The following is an 18,813-nucleotide window of genomic DNA, read 5'->3' on the forward strand; positions in this document are numbered from 1 at the left end:
GTGACGCCGGTGGCGGCGGCGGCGGTGGCGACGGGGGGGGCGGGACCTGGGGCCGAGAGCGGTTCGCGCGCTTCAGGCCTAGTCCGGACTCGCCGCCGCCGCCGCCATATTCCCGGTAACGGGGGCGCGCGGCCGGGGACCAGCTGGGCCGGAAGAGGGCTCGGGGTCAGCGCTGAGACGGGGAGGGGGTCGGTTGAGTTGGACGCAACCGGAGTCGGTGGACAGAGGGAGGCGCGGGCCTCTGAGGGAGGGGGCCGAGGGCGCTGGGCCGGATCTGTGGGGAGGGAGCGGGACAGGCCTAGCCGGGGGCAAGGACTGGGCCTGGGTGGGGAGCGGAGGCTGTTGGAGCTCCAGGACCCGCAGGGTCTCCAGCTGGGGCCAATTTGGGGTTTAGTCAGGTGCGGCGGGGTAGGGCCGCGGGCTTCGCCGCGGTCGTTCTTCGCAGCGCCGTCCGAGGACCCTTAGGAGCAGAGAGAGGCCTGGACTTTCCTGGTCGCGCCACAGGCGGCTGCGGCACAGCTCGGGGTCGGGCCCAAGGGTGATGGGCAGCGAGCCCCGCGAGCCCCAGCGGCCTGGGAGAGGAGGGCGGTGCGAAGCCGGGGGCGGGGCGGAGCGGGTGGGGCTGAGCTTGGGCTGCCGGGATGCTGCGTCTCTGGAGACGGGAGGTTGGCAACCATTGCCCTCTTCCCAGCCGAGGACCCTTATGCCTTCTAATCCTTCCCTCTTTTTGGATACTACAGAGGCATCTTTGTTACTTTTTCCTCTCTCCGTGTTCGCGATCTTCTTTCCGGAGCCATGTCAGAAGGAGTGGATTTGATTGACATATACGCTGACGAGGAGTTCAATCAGGTGAGGACTCATCGGGAGCACTGGGCTTTTCTAGATCAGTTGAGGAATCACTTCCAGCAAACTTCCAGTGGTTCCAAGCTGTGCCAGTCCTTGAGAAATTGCTAGGCCTGAATACACCTCTGTCAGGTCCTAAAATGTTCCCTCTGGCACAGACTTTCAAGACTTCTGACTATGCCTCTTAATGTTAATTTGAGCCTCTAGGCCTAATTTTAAAGGCTTTTACTTAAGAGCAAATAAAAATCAAGGTTAATACAATGGTGAATCAACCTGTGGAACTTGCTCCCCCAGGAAGCTGAAGTTGTATGTCAGTCTCCTGAAAGACCAACCACACTTAAAAATCAGAATTACGTTTGCTCTAGTTATTCATGAGGACAATGCTGATACATTTTCCTTTGCGATTTTCTCAAAACCGCAGCTGGGGAAACGTAGTCCCTTCTCCCATGAGGCAGGACAGAGGCACCGTATAAAAGATTCCTTAACATTTAATTTCAGTTCCATTCCTATTGTTTTACATCTTAGATTCTTCTGTAAATAGCTTGATTCCAGTCTTGACAAGTCCATAGGTGTTTTGGTGTATTTTGTTTTATTTTATTAAACTTTATTGCTAAATCTACTTGTTTGGGAGGGAGAGGTAAAGGTACTGAACACACACATTTTTTAAAAAAAGAGAAAAAGGCAGGTATAGACTCATACGCTCTAAGTTGGATTTGTTGGTCTCTCTATTTTATGTCAAGGAACATGATACAGTGATTTCCTTTGAAACAGTAATGTCATACACAGTTCAGTTCTGCTTGAGGCCACATCTCAAGAGTGTTCCAAAGTCTGTTTTAAAAACTTACTAATACCTTACCTGGATTGTTTTGAGCACCATTCTACTTAGTAAGCTGGTTCGTTCCCATTGGCACCTTTCAATGGGTACACATAAGGACCTGGAAAAAGGATAAAAAGAACAGACTAGAAAAGGAAAATGACCCTGACTTTGATATGAGGCAACAGAAGAGGCTGTTACATGCTATTTTTTCACTTGTCACAAGTTTATATTAAAAAACATTTGTATGCTTCATGCCTTTTTTAACATGGAGACTTTAAAACACAAAAGTGGTGAAAGTAGTGTAATGGACTCTATATACAGCTTCACCAGTTACACTTTTCAGTAGTCATTTCCCCTTGTCTTCTCAGGTAAACGAGTCATCTACGTGTGGCTGCTGACTGATTTTAACTACATGAAAAAAATTTTTTACATCTTAAGTCAAATAATTATTTATGGATAAAAGGAAAGACTTCATGTATTAATCACAAACCTTTGCTTTCTTAGGTTTTCCATATTATTTTGAACCAGACTTTTACTACTTTTAACAAGTTAAGGTTTTTTTTAATACAGAATAGCAAGAACAGAAGAAGTCCTTCTCCCTAAGTTCTTCTCTGTTATTAATAAAAAGCCTTTTTTCCCCTTAGTTTCCTTATCTGTGGGTTGATAACAGTGCTACTGATTTACTTTGGGAAATGGGCAGAATAGGATTCTTGACCAGAGGGCTAGCCACTATTGGTCCGAGAAAATGAGATTTCATAACTTGTTCATCAGTATATCTTGTAGGTCATAGACAAGACACAGGCCTTGTCCAGTCATCACTGCTTTGTCAGGGTAGAAGACATTGGTCTCTACAGTTCTGTGGTCTCTTCAGTTAAAAAGGACTTTTTTATGGGTTTAAGGTAGGCTGAAGATGGTATGCAGACTAATAAACATTTATATGAAAGAGACAATAATTGAGGCGTCACAAGTCAAAGTATAAATTTTAAATATTTTATATCTGTGGAAGGTCAGGGGAGGGGTGCCTTTTCCCCTACAAATGAGTTAATTTTTGGGAAAACTGGTTTTAATGTAATTAAAGGCAGCTAAAGAAATGATAAAAGCTCTGTTTGGCTTGCAGTGTTAAAAGCAGATGTAGACTTAAGGCAGCCAGTATGGATTGTGTTTTAGACTGTTTTAAGAATGTTATTGATTCACTTTAAGCTGAACTATGTACTTTGCTCCTCAGGCAAAATGAACACAGTTCCTAGATGTAACCCTATGGTACTGATGTTCTGATCTCTTACAACATATGCTGCAAAAATCTCTTTTGCAGAATCACTTTACTCCTCTTACACTGAGAGTCTTGAGAGTCACAGCTGCTCTCTTGGGCTGGGGAGAACTCTGGAAACGTGACCACGAGCTGCCGCTTTGCTGAGTGTTTTGTCTCTGTTCCTTGTGCTGAAATAGGTGCTTTGCACAGTATGCCCAGTTCTTTTCCTTACTTTGATCAACAGGTCTTTACTGAGCTACTTCTGTTTGCTAAGCTGTGTTGGGACTAGTGAGGTAGGAGGAAGAAATGGATCCCTCTACTCAGGAGAGATTCCATTCCTGGTGGTTGAGGGCAGTGTGAATAATGACAGGGAGCGAGGGTGGAAGGTAACAGATGTGAAATGGCAATTACAAAAGTCAGAAACTTTGAGCTTTGGTTACAATTAAAAAGAAACAGTGTAATAGAGTAGGTTGCTTTGAGAAAAATCGTAGGCTTTACTACTACCCTCAAATGTCAGAGAAAAGGGGGGCTGAAGGGTAAGAACATCGAGCATACAAGTTGAGTAGTTCTTACTTAAATGTCAAAGTTCTGCGAGTTCTCTTGTTAATTAAGAAGCTTCATGAGACAATCACAATTCCCTGCTTGTTTAAAACACAAATTATTTCCTGAATAAACTGTATTAAATATATACTTCCTTTTTTTATCTCCCTGGAGTGAAACCTTCAGCATCAATGTATGTAAACATTTACTTTTTCACTTAATTTGTAGAATTAGGTTTTGCTTTAACCTAATCCAATACTGCATAAATTACCAATTCATTTGGTAATCAAGAAAACCTCAGGCCCTTATCTTTCTGTTTTAACCACTGAAGAAGTAAAATGAATTGGTGTTGTGACAAGATTAAATCCAAGCACAACTTCAGTAAAATTCTCAGTAGAATCTTCTTGTGCTGTGTATCAGAAGCTTTGAACTGAAGCTCTATGGCTGAGAGAGATGGTTTGAATTTTGTTGACAATTTTCAGTCATTGAATACTTTGTGTTTCTTAAAGTGGTAAGGTGACCCAGATACCAAGCTCTTCCAGGATTGAGTCTGTCATGGTCTCTAAGGGACCCTGAAGGAGTAGATAGTTTGCTTAGATTTACAGTATGAAGGATTTCCTGGGGATCTGTTTTATCTCTGAGCTAATGTCTTAGGTGATAATGTCATCTCCAAATCTGCATGTTAGTTCCCTAATTTTTTGTATTACAACTTTTAGTCACACATCTCTGAATTACAGATACTGCATGAAAGTAATCCCAATTTGGTTCCACTGACTATCCAAAATGAATAGTGTGTTTCCTTATTCCCTTTAAGTTCCACTTCAAAGTCCTTGATCTAAAATAATAGGGGGACACCCTGGTGTGAAGTGGTGCTCTCTGGGGAGGGATTAGAGTACTGGAGAGGATCAAATGGTTTCTATGTCCTTCTCTACTTTGAACCCCAAGAGCAAATCACCATACCTAGTACATGAATAAAAAAGTGGTTAGTCTAGAGTATGGATAGTTTGAGATATAAGGGCCTTGAGGTGTTTCACGCACAAAGTGTTATTAGCCTTCGGCATCTTTACCTTACTCAGTTTATATCCACTCTGCTCTCCAGTGTTAGCTTTTCCCCCTGTTCTTCACACACTCACGATATCCTCATGTCTTCGTGGGCTTCTCTGCCTTGATTCCGTTTCTTAAAAATTAAGTTGCTCTTGAAGTGTTTACTCTCTTTTGCCTTTCCTTTTTGACATTTTTACAAAGTTTAAACTCTTCTCCTGTTGGGTGTCTCCTCCCTTGTGGGTATGCATATTTGAAATGATTTACATGACCCAGGAAGTAGAATCCTCTCACCTTCACTATCAGAAGTCTAGTGGTATTGTCTTACTGTGTATGTTTTTCCATTATAGTTCAGATAAACTGAGAAATGGAAAGATTGTTTCCAGTATTTTGTGATGGCATGAAGGTCTAACAATGAATTTTGTCTTGAGTCTCTCTCTTATCTCACTTCAGAGTCACCAGTTTTGGTGATGGTATTGGAGGGAGAAAGTTATTGGAGCTTCCTGTGCTGAGTTGTGTTAGAGGAAATGACTCTTTCGTCAAAAAACTAGAAAAGTTACCTAATGTAGGTTCTTCTTTATTCCCTTCTTAAAAAAAACATCAGTGACATGGATGAGCTGTGGTTTCCCAAAACACTTTGAACTTCCCTGTCTGTCATTTTGAATGTTTTAGAATGTTGTCTGACAAAGTACTTGTCCGATCCTTGAAATGAAAAGATCTCTCTGAGATAATAACATTGTAAAATCTGACTCTTTAAAATGCCTTGATAGTAGTTCTTGTGTTCTTAAGATTTGGGGGATATCATGTTAGCTTGGGCTGCTATAATAAAATACCGAAAACTATGTGACTATAAACAACAAATTTATTTCTCACAGTTCTGGAGGCTAGAAGGCTGAATTCAGGGTCTGGTTCTGGTGAGGGTGCTCTTCCAAGTTATTGTATCCTCGCATGCTAGAGAACAGAGAAAGCAAGCTCTCTTTTGACTCTTACAGGGGCACTAATGCCATTCATGAGGGCTCTACGCTCAAAACTTCATCTACTTCTGACTACCTCCCAAAGGCCCTACTTCCTAACACCATCACTTTGTGGAGTAGGGTTTCAACATAAGCATTTTAGATGGACACGAACATTCAGTCTGTAACAGTAATGTATCACATAGGTAAAAAGTGTATCTCACATACCTTCCAGAGTACACATTCATACCGTAAATGCATATTACTATGATACAGCTTATGATACGGATTCTTGTCCTGTTTTCTGACCCTTACATTTTAGAGAACTTTCATTGTTTAATTTCTTTGATTAGTATTAGAAAGCTGGTAGTGTGTACTCTAAGTTTTAGAGCTTCCCTACACAGTTTGTGTAAATGAAAAAGTTTAAACCAGTTAACTCCCTTTCTTTTTTGCATTTTGGTTCCTACTTTAACATTTCTGTTTCTAAATAAATATACTGTTATTTATTAAGTAGAATAGTAAGTTTTGTGTTAACTCTTGATTTTGGGAATAGCATAAGATGTTGAAAATAAACTTTCATGAGTGTATCTTAGTGTGGCCTTTAGAAGCTGACCTCATTGATAACAATAGGTGCATCTTTATGCTTTCTTAGTTTGCTTGTTTAATTATCATGTATCTTTTGAGTCTCACAGCTGGCTAAAGCTAGAAACATTGCAGACTATTAACAGGGTCTTGGGAGAAAACCTACATAAGTAAAATTAAATGAAACTTTTTTAAATGAAGAAGTTTTTCTTACCTGGTTTCCTAAAGTAAAACCAGCAAGTTTGGTATGCTGTTTTATAAAGTATTTGACTGGATTCTAAGTAAACTAGAACGAAATAGAGTGAACAAAACAGAAGGTTTGTGAACCCACCTTTGCCAACCCTTCATCCCTTAGGACCCAGAGTTCAACAATACAGACCAGATTGACCTGTATGATGACGTATTGACAGCCACCTCACAGCCCTCAGATGACAGAAGCAGCAGCACAGAGCCGCCGCCTCCTGTTCGCCAGGAGCCATCTCCCAAACCCAATAACAAGACCCCTGCAATTCTGTACACCTACAGTGGCCTGCGTAATAGGCGAGCTGCGGTCTATGTGGGCAGCTTCTCCTGGGTGAGCGTGGGTAACCACAAAGTATTATGGGTGGGTTGGAGGGAGATCACTGGGAGGTGATGGCATTTTCAGAAACCACTGTTGAACTGTTTTGTGCCCTGATGGGGTTGGATTTCTTTTTCCTGGGATCAGGTTGCATTGATCTCTGAAAGAGAACTATCCTGAGGACGTACTGGTGCTGAAGAAAGCAGTGATTAAGTGGGTAGTTGCTTTTTCTGCCATCTTGTTACTGCCCCAACCCTGGGGCTTTATGTCTGGCAGGGCCATCTGTGGGATGAGATTTCAGAGTGAACACTTTGAACTCTTAGTGGTTATTAGATGGTCCTGTGGTAATTATGGGTGATAGGGATCAAAGATCTTGATGGCTGTAGTACACATGGGGTAGGTGATGGTGATTCTGCAAAAGTTATTGTCTGACATATTTTTGGGCTGGTGGGGGGTGGTTTTCCCCATTTGGAGATGTATATACTGAGGGGAAAATTCCTGACAGTGGTCAAACCAGCGTATCAGGTCTATAATTAAATGTTGTTAGTAATCAGTTTGAACTGAAGATCAGCCAGCCCAAATGGCAAAGTTAAAATAGGTTTTAATCTTTTTAATCTCTAAAGATGGGGAGGGGATGGGTGGTTTTGGATTTCTGTGTGGGTAAGGACAATAAGTTGAAATATTGATCGGCCCTTGGGTTTCCTGTAGGAAGTTATGAGTGTGACTAGAATCCTAGGTTTGGGGAAAGGATTTGGGACTCTGGTTGGGGGGGGTGTAGCTCTTGACACTTCTTCCTTTTCCATCTTGCCAACCCCAGTGGACCACAGACCAGCAGCTGATCCAGGTTATTCGCTCTATAGGAGTCTATGATGTGGTGGAGTTGAAATTTGCAGAGAATCGAGCAAATGGCCAGTCCAAAGGGTGAGGTCTGGATTTGAGCCCCTTTTAGTTTTTAACCATTGGAATAAGATCTGCACTGTATTTCAGCCCTGTATTTTAATCCCTCCCACCCCTGGCCCAGTTTACTGCCTTGGTTTTGGTAAATTGCCTTAGAATGGGGACCAAGGACCTTAGAACAGCCATCCATTGAGCAGCAAAGAAAGCTGATTTCTAATTCCAAATAGGAAGATTATAGGCCAACACCTTTTTGTATGTGTGTTTTACATAAGCAAGTTGTCTTTTGCTTTACCAATTTTCACTAGAAGTGGAAGAGAATTTTTTGTTCCTCTCTCAGCTGTCTAATAGATCTGACTCATTTTTAATTTTTCTTCCTGAAGGTATGCTGAGGTGGTGGTAGCCTCTGAAAACTCTGTCCACAAATTGTTGGAACTCTTGCCGGGAAAAGTTCTTAATGGAGAAAAAGTGGACGTGAGGCCAGCCACCCGGCAAAACCTGTCACAGTTTGAGGCACAGGCTCGGAAACGTGAGTGCGTCCGAGTCCCAAGAGGGGGTACGTGGAGACCATCTGTATGAAGGGGGGGGTGTTTGTGGGTTTGTGTTTTGTGTGTAGGCTTAACCTACAATGTGGAGGAGTTTGGGGGAGGGTGGGTGGTGGTGGTTGTGGGTGGTGGCATGGTCACTAGGTGGGCCAAAAAATGAGGTTGTATACCAGAAAGAGCACTGTGCTGGCAGCCAGGTGGGTTCAGGTTACTGTTTGGTTTTGCCACTAACCCATTATGTGACCTTGGGCAAGTCACTTTCTGTTTAAGGCCTGTTTCCCCAGGTGAACTAGATATACTACATTTAAAGTTCTGTTGACTCTAAGTTATGTGTTTCTACTTTTAAAATAGGCTTAATTGTAAAAATGTGCCAAAAAGCAGCCGCCCTACATGTAAGTAAGGTTAATAAAGATGGCCATAACCTTGTCATGAACACACACAGGGAGGATGCCCTGTGAGGATCTGCCAGAGAGAGTGCTAAGGAATGAGAATTGAACATCTCCAGCATTGTCCAGGGAAGAGGGTGCCCTTTTGATTACCGCATATCTTATTAGTCTGCTTGGCAGTTTCCCATTAGTAAAGAAAGTTGCATCATATACCTTAGCTTGATGATAGTATCCCTTAAGTTCACCTTAACTCCCTTTATTCTGACTCTGTACTCACTAAGCCACCTTCTGATACTAATTTGGTTTCCCAACTAGGCTCTCCTACTGGGAAGAGAATGCGCTGACCAGCCGACACAAGTATTCCGGTCTGCTTGGCAGTTACATTTCTCATTGTAAATTAATAAATTGGCATTCTGGTTTATGAATCAGTCTCTTGTGAGTTTGGTTAGCGTGAATCAATCTCCTAGGGTTCGATCACCCCTAGGTGAAGTGTTAAAATCGAATTTCTGAACCTGCGAAACCTGAGGACCACACCTGGGATTGTCCTGACCTCACAAGGTGCAACTGCCCTGCAAAGCCCTGCCTGAAACAGCAGATTACCTTCTTTTACTACAGTTGGGGGGATGGGAGAGTGGCAAAGATTCATCACCTAGGTCTGTCATGGCATAGGTCCTGCTCTCCAAATAGTGCCTTTTCTGATTGGGTAGTCTGCTGGGACCTTGATTGAAGGTGGAAATATGGCCACTTCTCCCTAGCATAGGAATAACTGTTCCTTTTAACTATTACTGAGAGCCTAGATAAACGTGCTGTGAGTACCCATTGTTCTGGGTTAGAAGGCATACACTTTCTCCTTGACAACTTGAATTTACAAGTCGCTTCTGTTCCCAAGTCACTCTGTAATTCAACCCTCTTCTGACTTTCCTAAGAAGCATAATTTTACAGGCATAGCAGAGGTAACATTCCTACCTCTGCTTGGCTTTTTATTCCTTGGTATTACCTTTGTTGAAATGATGGTGATGCCTGAGTGGTGCATTTCTGCTCTGTCACTTTGATAGACTTGAGCTCTGTTAATTCACTAAGTACAGCTGCTGGATTTCTCTGCTTAAAAACAGTTGCTACTCTTGGGATTGCAGCCATAGATACAAACAGAACCCTTGCAGATGTAGGAACAGTAGCTGGGAAGGTGACTAGCTTTCAGAGAAGCACACTTGTTAGTAGCTCTTCTCCAGGTGGAGAGAACTCAGAAGACGCAGGCTGCCATGTGTTTGAGCCATGAGAAGCAGGAGAGTGCTGTGAGATGCACTGGTCATGTCCTGCAGTAGAGACACCAAGGTGGTTCCCTGGGTGAAAAGTGCCACTTTGTGCTTTAATCGGGAGTTGGGCTCACTAATCACTAACAAGCTGTAGTTCAAGGAGTGCTCATCCCTCTTTCCACATTGTCTGCTAGAGGCACTTTGTACCCCCCAGACTCCCAAGGCCATGTGAGCATGTCTTCTCTTGGATTCCACATTAATCAGGCTTAGAGAAGACTATTAAATTGGAGAGAGGGAACAAGTTCAACCAAGTGACCTGTCAGAGCCACATTCCAGCTGTATACAAACGTGTTTTGAGCACCTGTTGCGCACAGCACCTCACCAGTGTGCTGTGATGGTGCTCCTGGTAGTCTGCTCGGAGAGGTAGAGACTTTGGGCCACTGAAATGTAGTTGGGGTTTCCCAGATCCAAGGCATGTTTTGTACAAGCTTTTGTTAGGAGTACCTTCTGTCAGCTGTGTGCCGTCTGCTCATTCTGCGGGCAGATCTTTTCTTGGCTTATCTCCCATTTTCTCTTTACCTCTCACTTTCTCTCTAATCTTCTACTCTTTGTTGTATCTCTTCCCCATCCCAATTATCAGTTTTGTTATGTGGATGGAAGAATTGTCATCCATCCTCTGCCCTTCCTTCTCTTCCCCTAACTTCCTGTCCAAAGCACCAAGGCAAAAAGGAAATTTCAGGTGTACAACAGAGTGGAAAAGGTCAACTAGTACCCGTCTAAGGAGCGAGGCCCTGATCTTGTCAGGGAATGTGGGATTTCAAATCACCTTGAATCCAGCTAAACATTAGTGAACATATTTCAAAACTCATTTTCTTGTTGGGGTTGCTTGGCATTTAAAAATAGAAAACAACCCTAAGGATAAATTAAACATGAAGCACTAAAAATTCGGGATAAAGAACAGTCTTTAACATAGAATTAAGGATAGTATTGCATTCTGGGTTTATGTCTTTAAGTTGCTTCTGACCTTTTTCTCTGAGACCAAAGAAAGGATAGTGGATGATTTATATTCTTTCTCAGTTGCCTGTCACCTTCCTCAGTATGGTATCAGATGACTCTTGCTGAAGGATGAGCTGGTCCCATAAGTATGTGTACAGCCTGAGCAGTAACATTAGCTCTGTTTTGCTCCATAGGAATACCTCCACGGGCCCACTCCAGAGATTCTAGTGATTCTACTGATGGACGGGCCACACCGTCTGAGAGCCTTGTACCCTCATCTGCCCGCGTGGATAAGCCCCCCAGCGTGCTGCCCTACTTCAACCGCCCTCCTTCAGCCCTCCCCCTGATGGGTCTGCCCCCACCGCCAATTCCACCCCCACCACCTCTCTCCTCAAGCTTTGGGGTCCCTCCTCCTCCTCCTGGCATCCACTACCAGCATCTCATGCCCCCTCCTCCTCGATTACCTCCTCATCTTGCTGTACCTCCTCCTGGCGCCATCCCGCCTGCCCTTCACCTCAACCCAGCCTTCTTCCCCCCACCAAATGCCACAGTGGGGCCTCCACCTGATACTTACATGAAGGCCTCAGCACCCTATAATCACCATGGCAGGTGAGGACTGTCTTGTTCCTTTCAGGTCTGAGCCAGGTAGAGTAGGGTAGGCAGTGCGTTACATGTTCTGTCCTCCCTGAGGAAGAAAGCCAGCACTGAATTCTTGTGTTTTCTCTTGTGGAAACTCTTGTTCTAGTATTGAGGCCTAGGAAATAGTTAACTGCCTATTAGATGATATTTTTATTTGGTGTTTTGTTTGTATCTTTACCTCTTTACCCAAACCATGTCGTTTGTATCCCTTTCTAAGGAGCCTGGTTAAATTGACTGCCATACGTGGCTATTAGCAATGCTGTCAATGCCCAGTACTACTGGGTCATACCAAAATCACAAAAATATATGGCTGTCCTTAAAGAGATTATGGTTACCTAAAATGTGAACAGGCTGAGAAGCATTTAAAACGTTGTATGGGAGAGCAGAGTTAAATAACAGTACCATGGAGTATGGCAGGGATGAGGGGCATGGGCAAACAGGAATGGTATTAATTCTGTGCAGCCGAGAATCGGCGCCTCCGCCCTCTACAGTGAGTGAAGCAGAATTTGAAGAGATCATGAAGCGAAACAGAGCAATTTCCAGCAGTGCCATTTCCAAAGCCGTATCTGGAGCCAGTGCAGGTAATTCCCCCTTACCTTTGCTGCCTTCTTCTTACCTTTAGTTTTTCTGTTGTTTTGTCATTTCTGTTCACAACAAGTGCAATAAGATAAAGTTGGAGCACTGTGAAATTCTTAAAGACTGGTACATTTTGAAAAGTGACCTCATTTCTTGACTTTCGGGAGATCCAGTGGTAGTGTTTATTATTACCCAGTATCTAGACCTGCCCCTTGAAAACCAGCTTAATGCCTAGAATATAAATAAATAACTAGTAACATATCATTGTGGTATTTACTGTAGAGTGAAATCCCTGCCTTATGGAGGTCTTGATTTCAGTGGTGGATGAGTGGATCTGGTGTCCATGTAGTGGTTCCAATGCGAAATACAGACCCTGGGTTTTTAGGATAGATGCCTCAATTAAATGATGGTTTGATATGGAACTGATTACATCTAGGGGACCAGGCAGAGCTAATGACCTCCATGTAACCTCTCCTAGAAGGAGGCAGGTTTGTTGGGTGTCATCTTAAGGCGTAATAACCCCTTAGAGACAACTCTTGCCCTGCTCTTAGTATTAAGTGGGCAAAATAAAAAACCGTAATTCTGAGAGCCCTGGGCACAGAATCTTTGGTTCCTAAGAGAGTATGGGAAGTTTCGGTACTGGTCCAAGTTTCACATTATGGTATTAGTCATATTCGTGTCCTTCCTGTGAATTTCCCACATGAATGTAAATGCAGGCTGTCAGAGCTCCTAAGAAACAAGTGAACTCTAAATATTGTCATCTGTTTTCTGTCATTTCTCATCTGTGGCTGTAAAATTTGAATCCACAGAGTAGGCTAAAGACAGGAAGCATATGTAGTCTCTTTGTTCTATCATGAAATCTTCATTGGCATCTGAGTGACTCAAAAAGTAATCTGTGTTCATTGTAACAAGTCAGACATACAGAAGAGTATAAGAAAATAATGACTATTCTTTCCCACCAGTTCCTTCACATTGAAACGATCAGTAATTGAGTTTAGTGTCTCCCTCCCTTTTTGTTGTTCTCATTCCAGTTGTTTAAACTACAGATATTTATTGAATGCCTACAAAATAAGCAAAATTTCTTTACCTTGGTAGAGCTAACATCCCGGTGCTCCTAGACCACCATAGAATCACAGTTCTCCCATAGCTTCCATTTTGTTCATACTGCTTTGCACAGAGGAAGCTACCAGTCCTCATCATCCCTGGACCTTTGTCTGGTTTCATGCTTTCCTCACATTATCTTCTGTCCTTAATGGTCTTGACTTAGCTTGGAAAAGCATTGTGCAGGTACCCACCCTGAGACCACTCTTCCTGAGCCAAGCATTATTCACATTTGGGAAATGAAGAGGCTAGTTGTTGATGGCAGTATAATTCAGGATATATAAATATACTACATATATATGTTTTCAATATATGTCATATATATGTATACACACATGATTATAGATTAGAAATAATTCAGATTTAGAAGTAATTAGATTAGAAATAATAAAATGTTTATCAAGTCCTCTATACAAGAACTACCACCAAGATCATCTTTTACAATTTAGTGTCTATCCTCCAGGTATTTTTTTCTATGCATATAACAGTATATAACTGATTGTTTTTACAAAAATGGAATGTAATTTTGTAACTTTCAAGAAATTAATATATTCTGGACATCTATTATATCGATATATAATAATACCTAATGTTTATTGGGCCTTTACTAGGTGCCGGGCACTGTACTAAGGACTTTGCATGGATTACTATGTTTGCATCTCAGGTTTACCTCATGCTTTTTAATTACTATGTGGTATTCTATAGAACTGATTATGTGATTTCATAATTTACAGAGCCAGCCCCTTACTGAAGGAGCTTTAAGTTGTCTCGAATTCTTTGATAAAAAAAAAACTGCTCAAACATTGTTGAACATACATAGTTGTGAAGTGTGAACATTTTTAGAATCACTGGGTCAAAAAGTATGCACACAGTTTATTTTAATAGATATTGTCACATAGCCCTCAGATAAGAATGTACCAGTTTATGCATCCACTACACCACTGGAATGTAGATGCCAACTAGTTTTTTACCTGCCACTTCTGCCTCATCCATTTTACCATGTGGTTCCCTGGGAGAGCAGGTTACCCTCGGTTGTGTCCTCCTGAGTTCTCTTTTTGGTCCAATTAGTTTACTGCCTCTACTTATCCTTGGCCTTTCCTGTCCATCCCCCATCAGGGGATTACAGCGACGCTATTGAGACGCTGCTCACAGCCATTGCTGTTATCAAACAGTCGCGGGTCGCCAATGATGAGCGTTGCCGGGTCCTCATCTCCTCTCTTAAGGACTGTCTTCATGGCATTGAAGCCAAGTCCTACAGTGTGGGTGCCAGTGGGAGCTCATCCAGGTGAGTTGATTGCTTCAGCAGCCTGCCAGCCCTGAATAGCACTCTTCCAGGCTGGCAGAGGGCAAAAGGAGCACAGTAAACTTGGCAAGGGCCTGTATGAAAGAGCCAGCCTAGCTCTGATGTCTTTAAGGGGAAGGAATTAAACATTTGCATTAGTAAATGTTGTAATGTCTGGAGTCTGTGCTGGGTGAGGCAGTGGACTTATTTAGGAAACAGGAGAGACTGGTAGAGTTAAGGACATGGGTTTTGGAGCTATCCATGCTTGGATCTGAATCCCAAGTCTGTTTGTAACTACCTGTATGACCTGGAATATGGAAATTAATCAACTTTCCAAGTCCCATTTTTCTCATTTTTAAGAAAGGGGCAGTAATAATACTTGTACAGACCTATTGTAAAGATTAGGTGAGAGAAGCATGTAAAGCTTTTTGCACTGTGCCTGGTACAGATATCAACAAATTTAACTGTTGTTATTTTCCCAAGAAAGACTAGTCCTCAAAGAGCTAACATCTCAGACGGTGGGCCCATAAAGGAAGAGTAGTTTAGACCAGTGCTGGTAGACACCAAAACACAGCTGTCTTGGAAAGAATGTGGTGGGCCAACTGAGGCTGAAGGATCTTTCTAATAGGAAAAGACATCGGTCCCGAGAGAGGTCACCTAGCCGGTCCCGTGAGAGCAGTAGAAGGCACCGGGACCTGCTTCATAACGAAGATCGGCATGATGATTATTTTCAAGACCGGAACCGGGAGCATGAGAGACACCGGGACAGGGAACGGGACCGGCACCACTGAGAAAGGTGGGACAAAGCCCCATTCCTGGCCTGGCAGGTGATCTTCTATGAAGGAAAAATAACCGATAGTGATGATTTCTCTTTTTAAAGCCTGTCTTTTGACTTAGGTGTCTGAAAATTTAGAAGGGCAGATTTCCTGTGTGATGAGTCTCACCCTGAGAGAGAGCTGAGATGAAGCTGGTCTTGCTTGTCATTTGACTGCCTTGACCTGGTATCTGAGACACCATACACAGGGTGAAGAGCACAGGGTCTGCAGGCAGATGCCAGAGTGGGAACCCAACTCCTCCAGCCATATGAGTTTGTGTGCCTCCGTTTGCTCACTTGTAAATGTCTCACTGAATTGTTGAGTGTTCAGTGAGGTGATCCATGTAGAGCATTTAGCATTCATGGCACCTGTCACATGATAACTTCTCAATAAATGGTAGCCTTTGTTATCACTACTGTTATATTTTAATCCCACCAAACTACCAAGTAAAAAATAAGGAAAACTGACCAAGACAGAAAAGTAAGACCATTACCTGCTTGTTAGTTTCCAGTGTGCAACATTAATGATTCTAAGAATGAATGTCTTACTAGAAACATTTTGCAAATCAGGGTACTTTAGTCAGGAGAAAGCAGATCTGAAAAAAATTTTATTTAATAACTTAAGAGAGCATGTGGAAGATACATCAGTGGAAGGATGTATTTGTTTTGGGGAAAAAACAGTGAAGTGATTTTTTGTGTTTTAAGCAAAACAGAAGCAGGAGAGATGGGGGGTACAGGGTATATGTTCACTCAGGTAACTGAAAAGTTGGGTTGGGCTTGGTTGGATCCAGGGGCTCCGGCTGTGTCATCAGGACTTAAATCACTGCATCTCTCAGCTTTGCTTTTTCTGTTGTTTTCATTCTGACAGGCTCTGTATTGGGCAGGGGTGGGGGAGCATGTAGTTTCAGGTCACATCCCACCAGCTTAGCAATCCCAACTGAAAGAAAGCTTCCAGCAAAGATTGTTTCTAGTATATAAGCAAGAGTGTGTTTCCTCTGTTTCTGTGGAGATCTGTAAAGGAGTCTAGACTCTGGTTAAGTGCCCTGTTGGTGGTTGCTGGAGGCAGTTGCATGGCCCAGATGACTGGGTTTCTCTTCAGTGCTGTGGTTTCACATCAAGCACACTGTGAAGCTGTCCTTCCTTGCTTTTTGGCCAGTTTGGTTGGCCTGAAGTAATGGTAATTAGAAAGGAGGGTGAGGAGTAGGAACAGTTCTGTTTGGTATCTTTGGGGTAGCTAGATGGATGACTGATGAAGAAAAGAAACCCACCATCACCTGAGTGCCTTTAGTTCACTAGCAATACCTGGATTATAAACAGTTGGAAAATGGCAGTGTTTTGCCTAGTGACAGCCTACTAACCAACACAAAGAGTCTTGTTATGTTCGGCTAATGCCCTCTACCATGTCATTTGGCAGCATCTGCCATTAACTTAAGCAGAGTTATACCTGGGAATTCTTTTCATCATCTTCTGTAGGGGGAGAATACATGGGAAAATGAAAAGTTACTAACTTGTTTTGCTGGCCTCTTCTCTGTTCTTAAACCACTCATTTAATCCACAAAATCTTAACACCACCACTGAAATCTAGGATAACCCACATAAAATCAACAGTTAGGCTGTGGGTTCTACACATACTTCTAGACTCTGCAGGAGTTCTGAGAGGTCTCCACATATGCTCCAGAAAAGCAGACCCTAGGGAAGGTGGAGCCTACCAACAGCTAGCAGTCCTGCCCCAGCAGGAGGGCAGGCAGTGGAGGAGGGCTTTGCTCTGGTCCCAGCTTCTCTAACAGCCGCGTTTCCGGTTTCTTGTTTGAGGTAGCACAGTTGCTAGTGTTGCTTGTGGGTCCAGCTTCCCTCCCTCCCTAATACTGCAGCCCATGATGTGTGTCCTTTGGACGTCACTAGAGTCAAAGTGGCCCCTGGAGGTGTTACTTGGTCTGTGCAGAGCATCTTCAATTTAGTAGTTAGAACACATTCCTAATAGCCATTTGACAGAGAAATTGTGAGATCCACTGATCGGCACGTCGGAGATTGAACATCTGAACCTGAGACTGTAGCCTTCATTTTGTTAGTTTCTTCCACCTGTAAAATGGACTTTGTCTTCCATTATGAGGATGATTCAATTTGGGTAACTCAAAAATCCTGTAACCTGCAGTTCCCAGAAAACAGTCATCTGGCCTGTGACAAGATGAGGGAAATGAACTCTGATACAGGTTTCCTAATTCCCTGTTTTTCCTAGTTACCCTTAGATATGTTGGTCATTCCTTCCAAATAGCCCAAAAGGACTGAATCAGACACCCGCAAAATGTCTTAATTCCTTCTGCAGTTTACCAAGTTGTGACTTAGAGGAGATTTCATGTTGGAGAGATGGTACATTTATCTTGAGAACTTGGCAAGCTCTGTGTACAGTACCTTTTAGTTGGAAATAGTAGTATGTCTATTGTATGACAGGCGTCCCGAGAGCAAAAATGTGTGTTCCGTCTAGGGCTGCAGTGCAGCTGCCTCTGGTCTTGTCCTATTATTAGGTGATCTGGCGCTTTGACTTCTTGTAGTCCTTGGCCCTTTTCTCATTATAGGGTGTTTTCCTACTTGAAATAGTCTTTCTCACCTCATTCCTGTCCTGCTGGTCCAATGAAAATTGAGCATTCTGTTCAATTCTGAGCGAATGCAAAGATTCAGAAACCCAGTGGCATGAAATTGAGAAGGCAATGAGGGCCTCAGTTTCCCTTACACAAAACGGGACAGACATCTGTCTGTGTAGGTATTTAGAGATGGCAGAAGCCATAACAGACTGTGAGGATCCCAAGCTGAAATAGTGCCACTTCAGAGTGAGAAGAATCAGGCAGTTTGCAGATGTGTTTTAACTTGGACAGCTCCTCCAGGTTACAGAAGTGCATACATAAAGGGTGAGCATTTGTGTGTTAGGCTGCGTTGCCAGTGTGGGCATTAGTATATATCCTTAGCCTGAATATAATCCACCTTTCTTCTTCTAGCTAGTAATTCTGTTTTATGTGGTCAGATTGACAGGCCACCCCCACAGATTGATATTGTAACACTGGAACAAGGGTTGAGCTACTAGCAACCTTAAGTTTGATAGAGATGTGACAAGTGGCTTAACATAGCCTTTCTATTGGCAGTTCTTAACTGTGCTAATTAGGTTTCTTGGATGGTGACTACTGATCATTTTATTTCCATTTTCTGCTTTCCTGGCCAGATCACTCCTGTATGGTGTTAGTATGCTGCTTGGTCCCTCACCAACAGCTGTCATCTGGGGAAAAACTTAAAATCTCCAGTTTCACTACAACTTAGAATCTCTGGCTCTCTGTGCGTGCACACACATTTAAGAACTGTGTACCTGTAAGAACACTGAAATCTGTTTTAACCAGGGCTTCTTTAAAAGAAAACAAGTTTAGGAGTGTCCTGTGTAAGTACATGCCCCTGCTAGGGTCTTTGGGTGTATGGGGGTTAATGGATTTTCTTACGTACCACTTGTTCTCTTACCATTGTACCCTCCCATTTCCAGATTTTACCCCCCTCCCCTTAAGGTAAGCTATGACTTACTCAGAATAGATTTTCTGAAACAGTATTTAAACTCTCATGTTCCCTTATACTAACTTTTCTTGAAATGTTGTAGTTTCCATACTTTTCTAGCCAAAGTCAGCCAAATTGCTTTGAGACCTCATTTCATTATCTCTCACACTGACCTTAAAGATGTCACTGCTTTTTTCTCTCTGCTCACTGTAGCT

At 42.9% G+C, this 18,813-nt stretch overlaps 2 protein-coding genes across 8 annotated transcripts in view; one reads left to right on the top strand and one right to left on the bottom strand.

Annotated features, from left to right (window-relative positions):
• Nucleotides 1-18,813, top strand: part of CPSF7 (cleavage and polyadenylation specific factor 7) — a 21,057-nt gene continuing 2,244 nt past the window's right edge. Inside the window, exons 1-10 of one of the 5 annotated variants that reach the window (XM_036925041.2) lie at nucleotides 48-188; nucleotides 741-849; nucleotides 6,381-6,599; nucleotides 7,402-7,505; nucleotides 7,862-8,034; nucleotides 10,853-11,267; nucleotides 11,760-11,878; nucleotides 14,091-14,259; nucleotides 14,885-15,052; nucleotides 18,591-18,612. In XM_036925041.2, the coding sequence (XP_036780936.1) occupies nucleotides 796-849; nucleotides 6,381-6,599; nucleotides 7,402-7,505; nucleotides 7,862-8,034; nucleotides 10,853-11,267; nucleotides 11,760-11,878; nucleotides 14,091-14,259; nucleotides 14,885-15,047 (1,416 nt within the window). In that variant the 5' untranslated portion in view covers nucleotides 48-188; nucleotides 741-795 and the 3' untranslated portion in view covers nucleotides 15,048-15,052; nucleotides 18,591-18,612. Of the gene's footprint in view, nucleotides 189-740; nucleotides 850-6,380; nucleotides 6,600-7,401; nucleotides 7,506-7,861; nucleotides 8,035-10,852; nucleotides 11,268-11,759; nucleotides 11,879-14,090; nucleotides 14,260-14,884; nucleotides 15,053-18,590; nucleotides 18,613-18,813 lie in introns of all 5 variants that reach the window. The other 4 variants (XM_036925056.2, XM_036925032.2, XM_036925050.2 and 1 more) reach the window with 4 other exon arrangements.
• TMEM216 (transmembrane protein 216) overlaps nucleotides 14,194-18,813 on the bottom strand; it is a 13,818-nt gene continuing 9,198 nt past the window's right edge. For 2 of the 3 annotated variants that reach the window (XM_036925068.2, XM_036925093.2), the window contains exon 5: nucleotides 15,668-15,941. In XM_036925068.2, coding sequence (XP_036780963.1) covers nucleotides 15,821-15,941 — 121 coding nt within the window. In that variant the 3' untranslated portion in view covers nucleotides 15,668-15,820. Of the gene's footprint in view, nucleotides 14,311-15,667; nucleotides 15,942-18,813 lie in introns of those variants that run through there. The other variant, XM_036925072.2, reaches the window with a different exon arrangement.

The sequence above is a fragment of the Manis pentadactyla genome, chromosome 9 (assembly GCF_030020395.1).
Source record: "Manis pentadactyla isolate mManPen7 chromosome 9, mManPen7.hap1, whole genome shotgun sequence".
Classification (NCBI taxonomy): Eukaryota; Metazoa; Chordata; class Mammalia; order Pholidota; family Manidae; genus Manis; species Manis pentadactyla.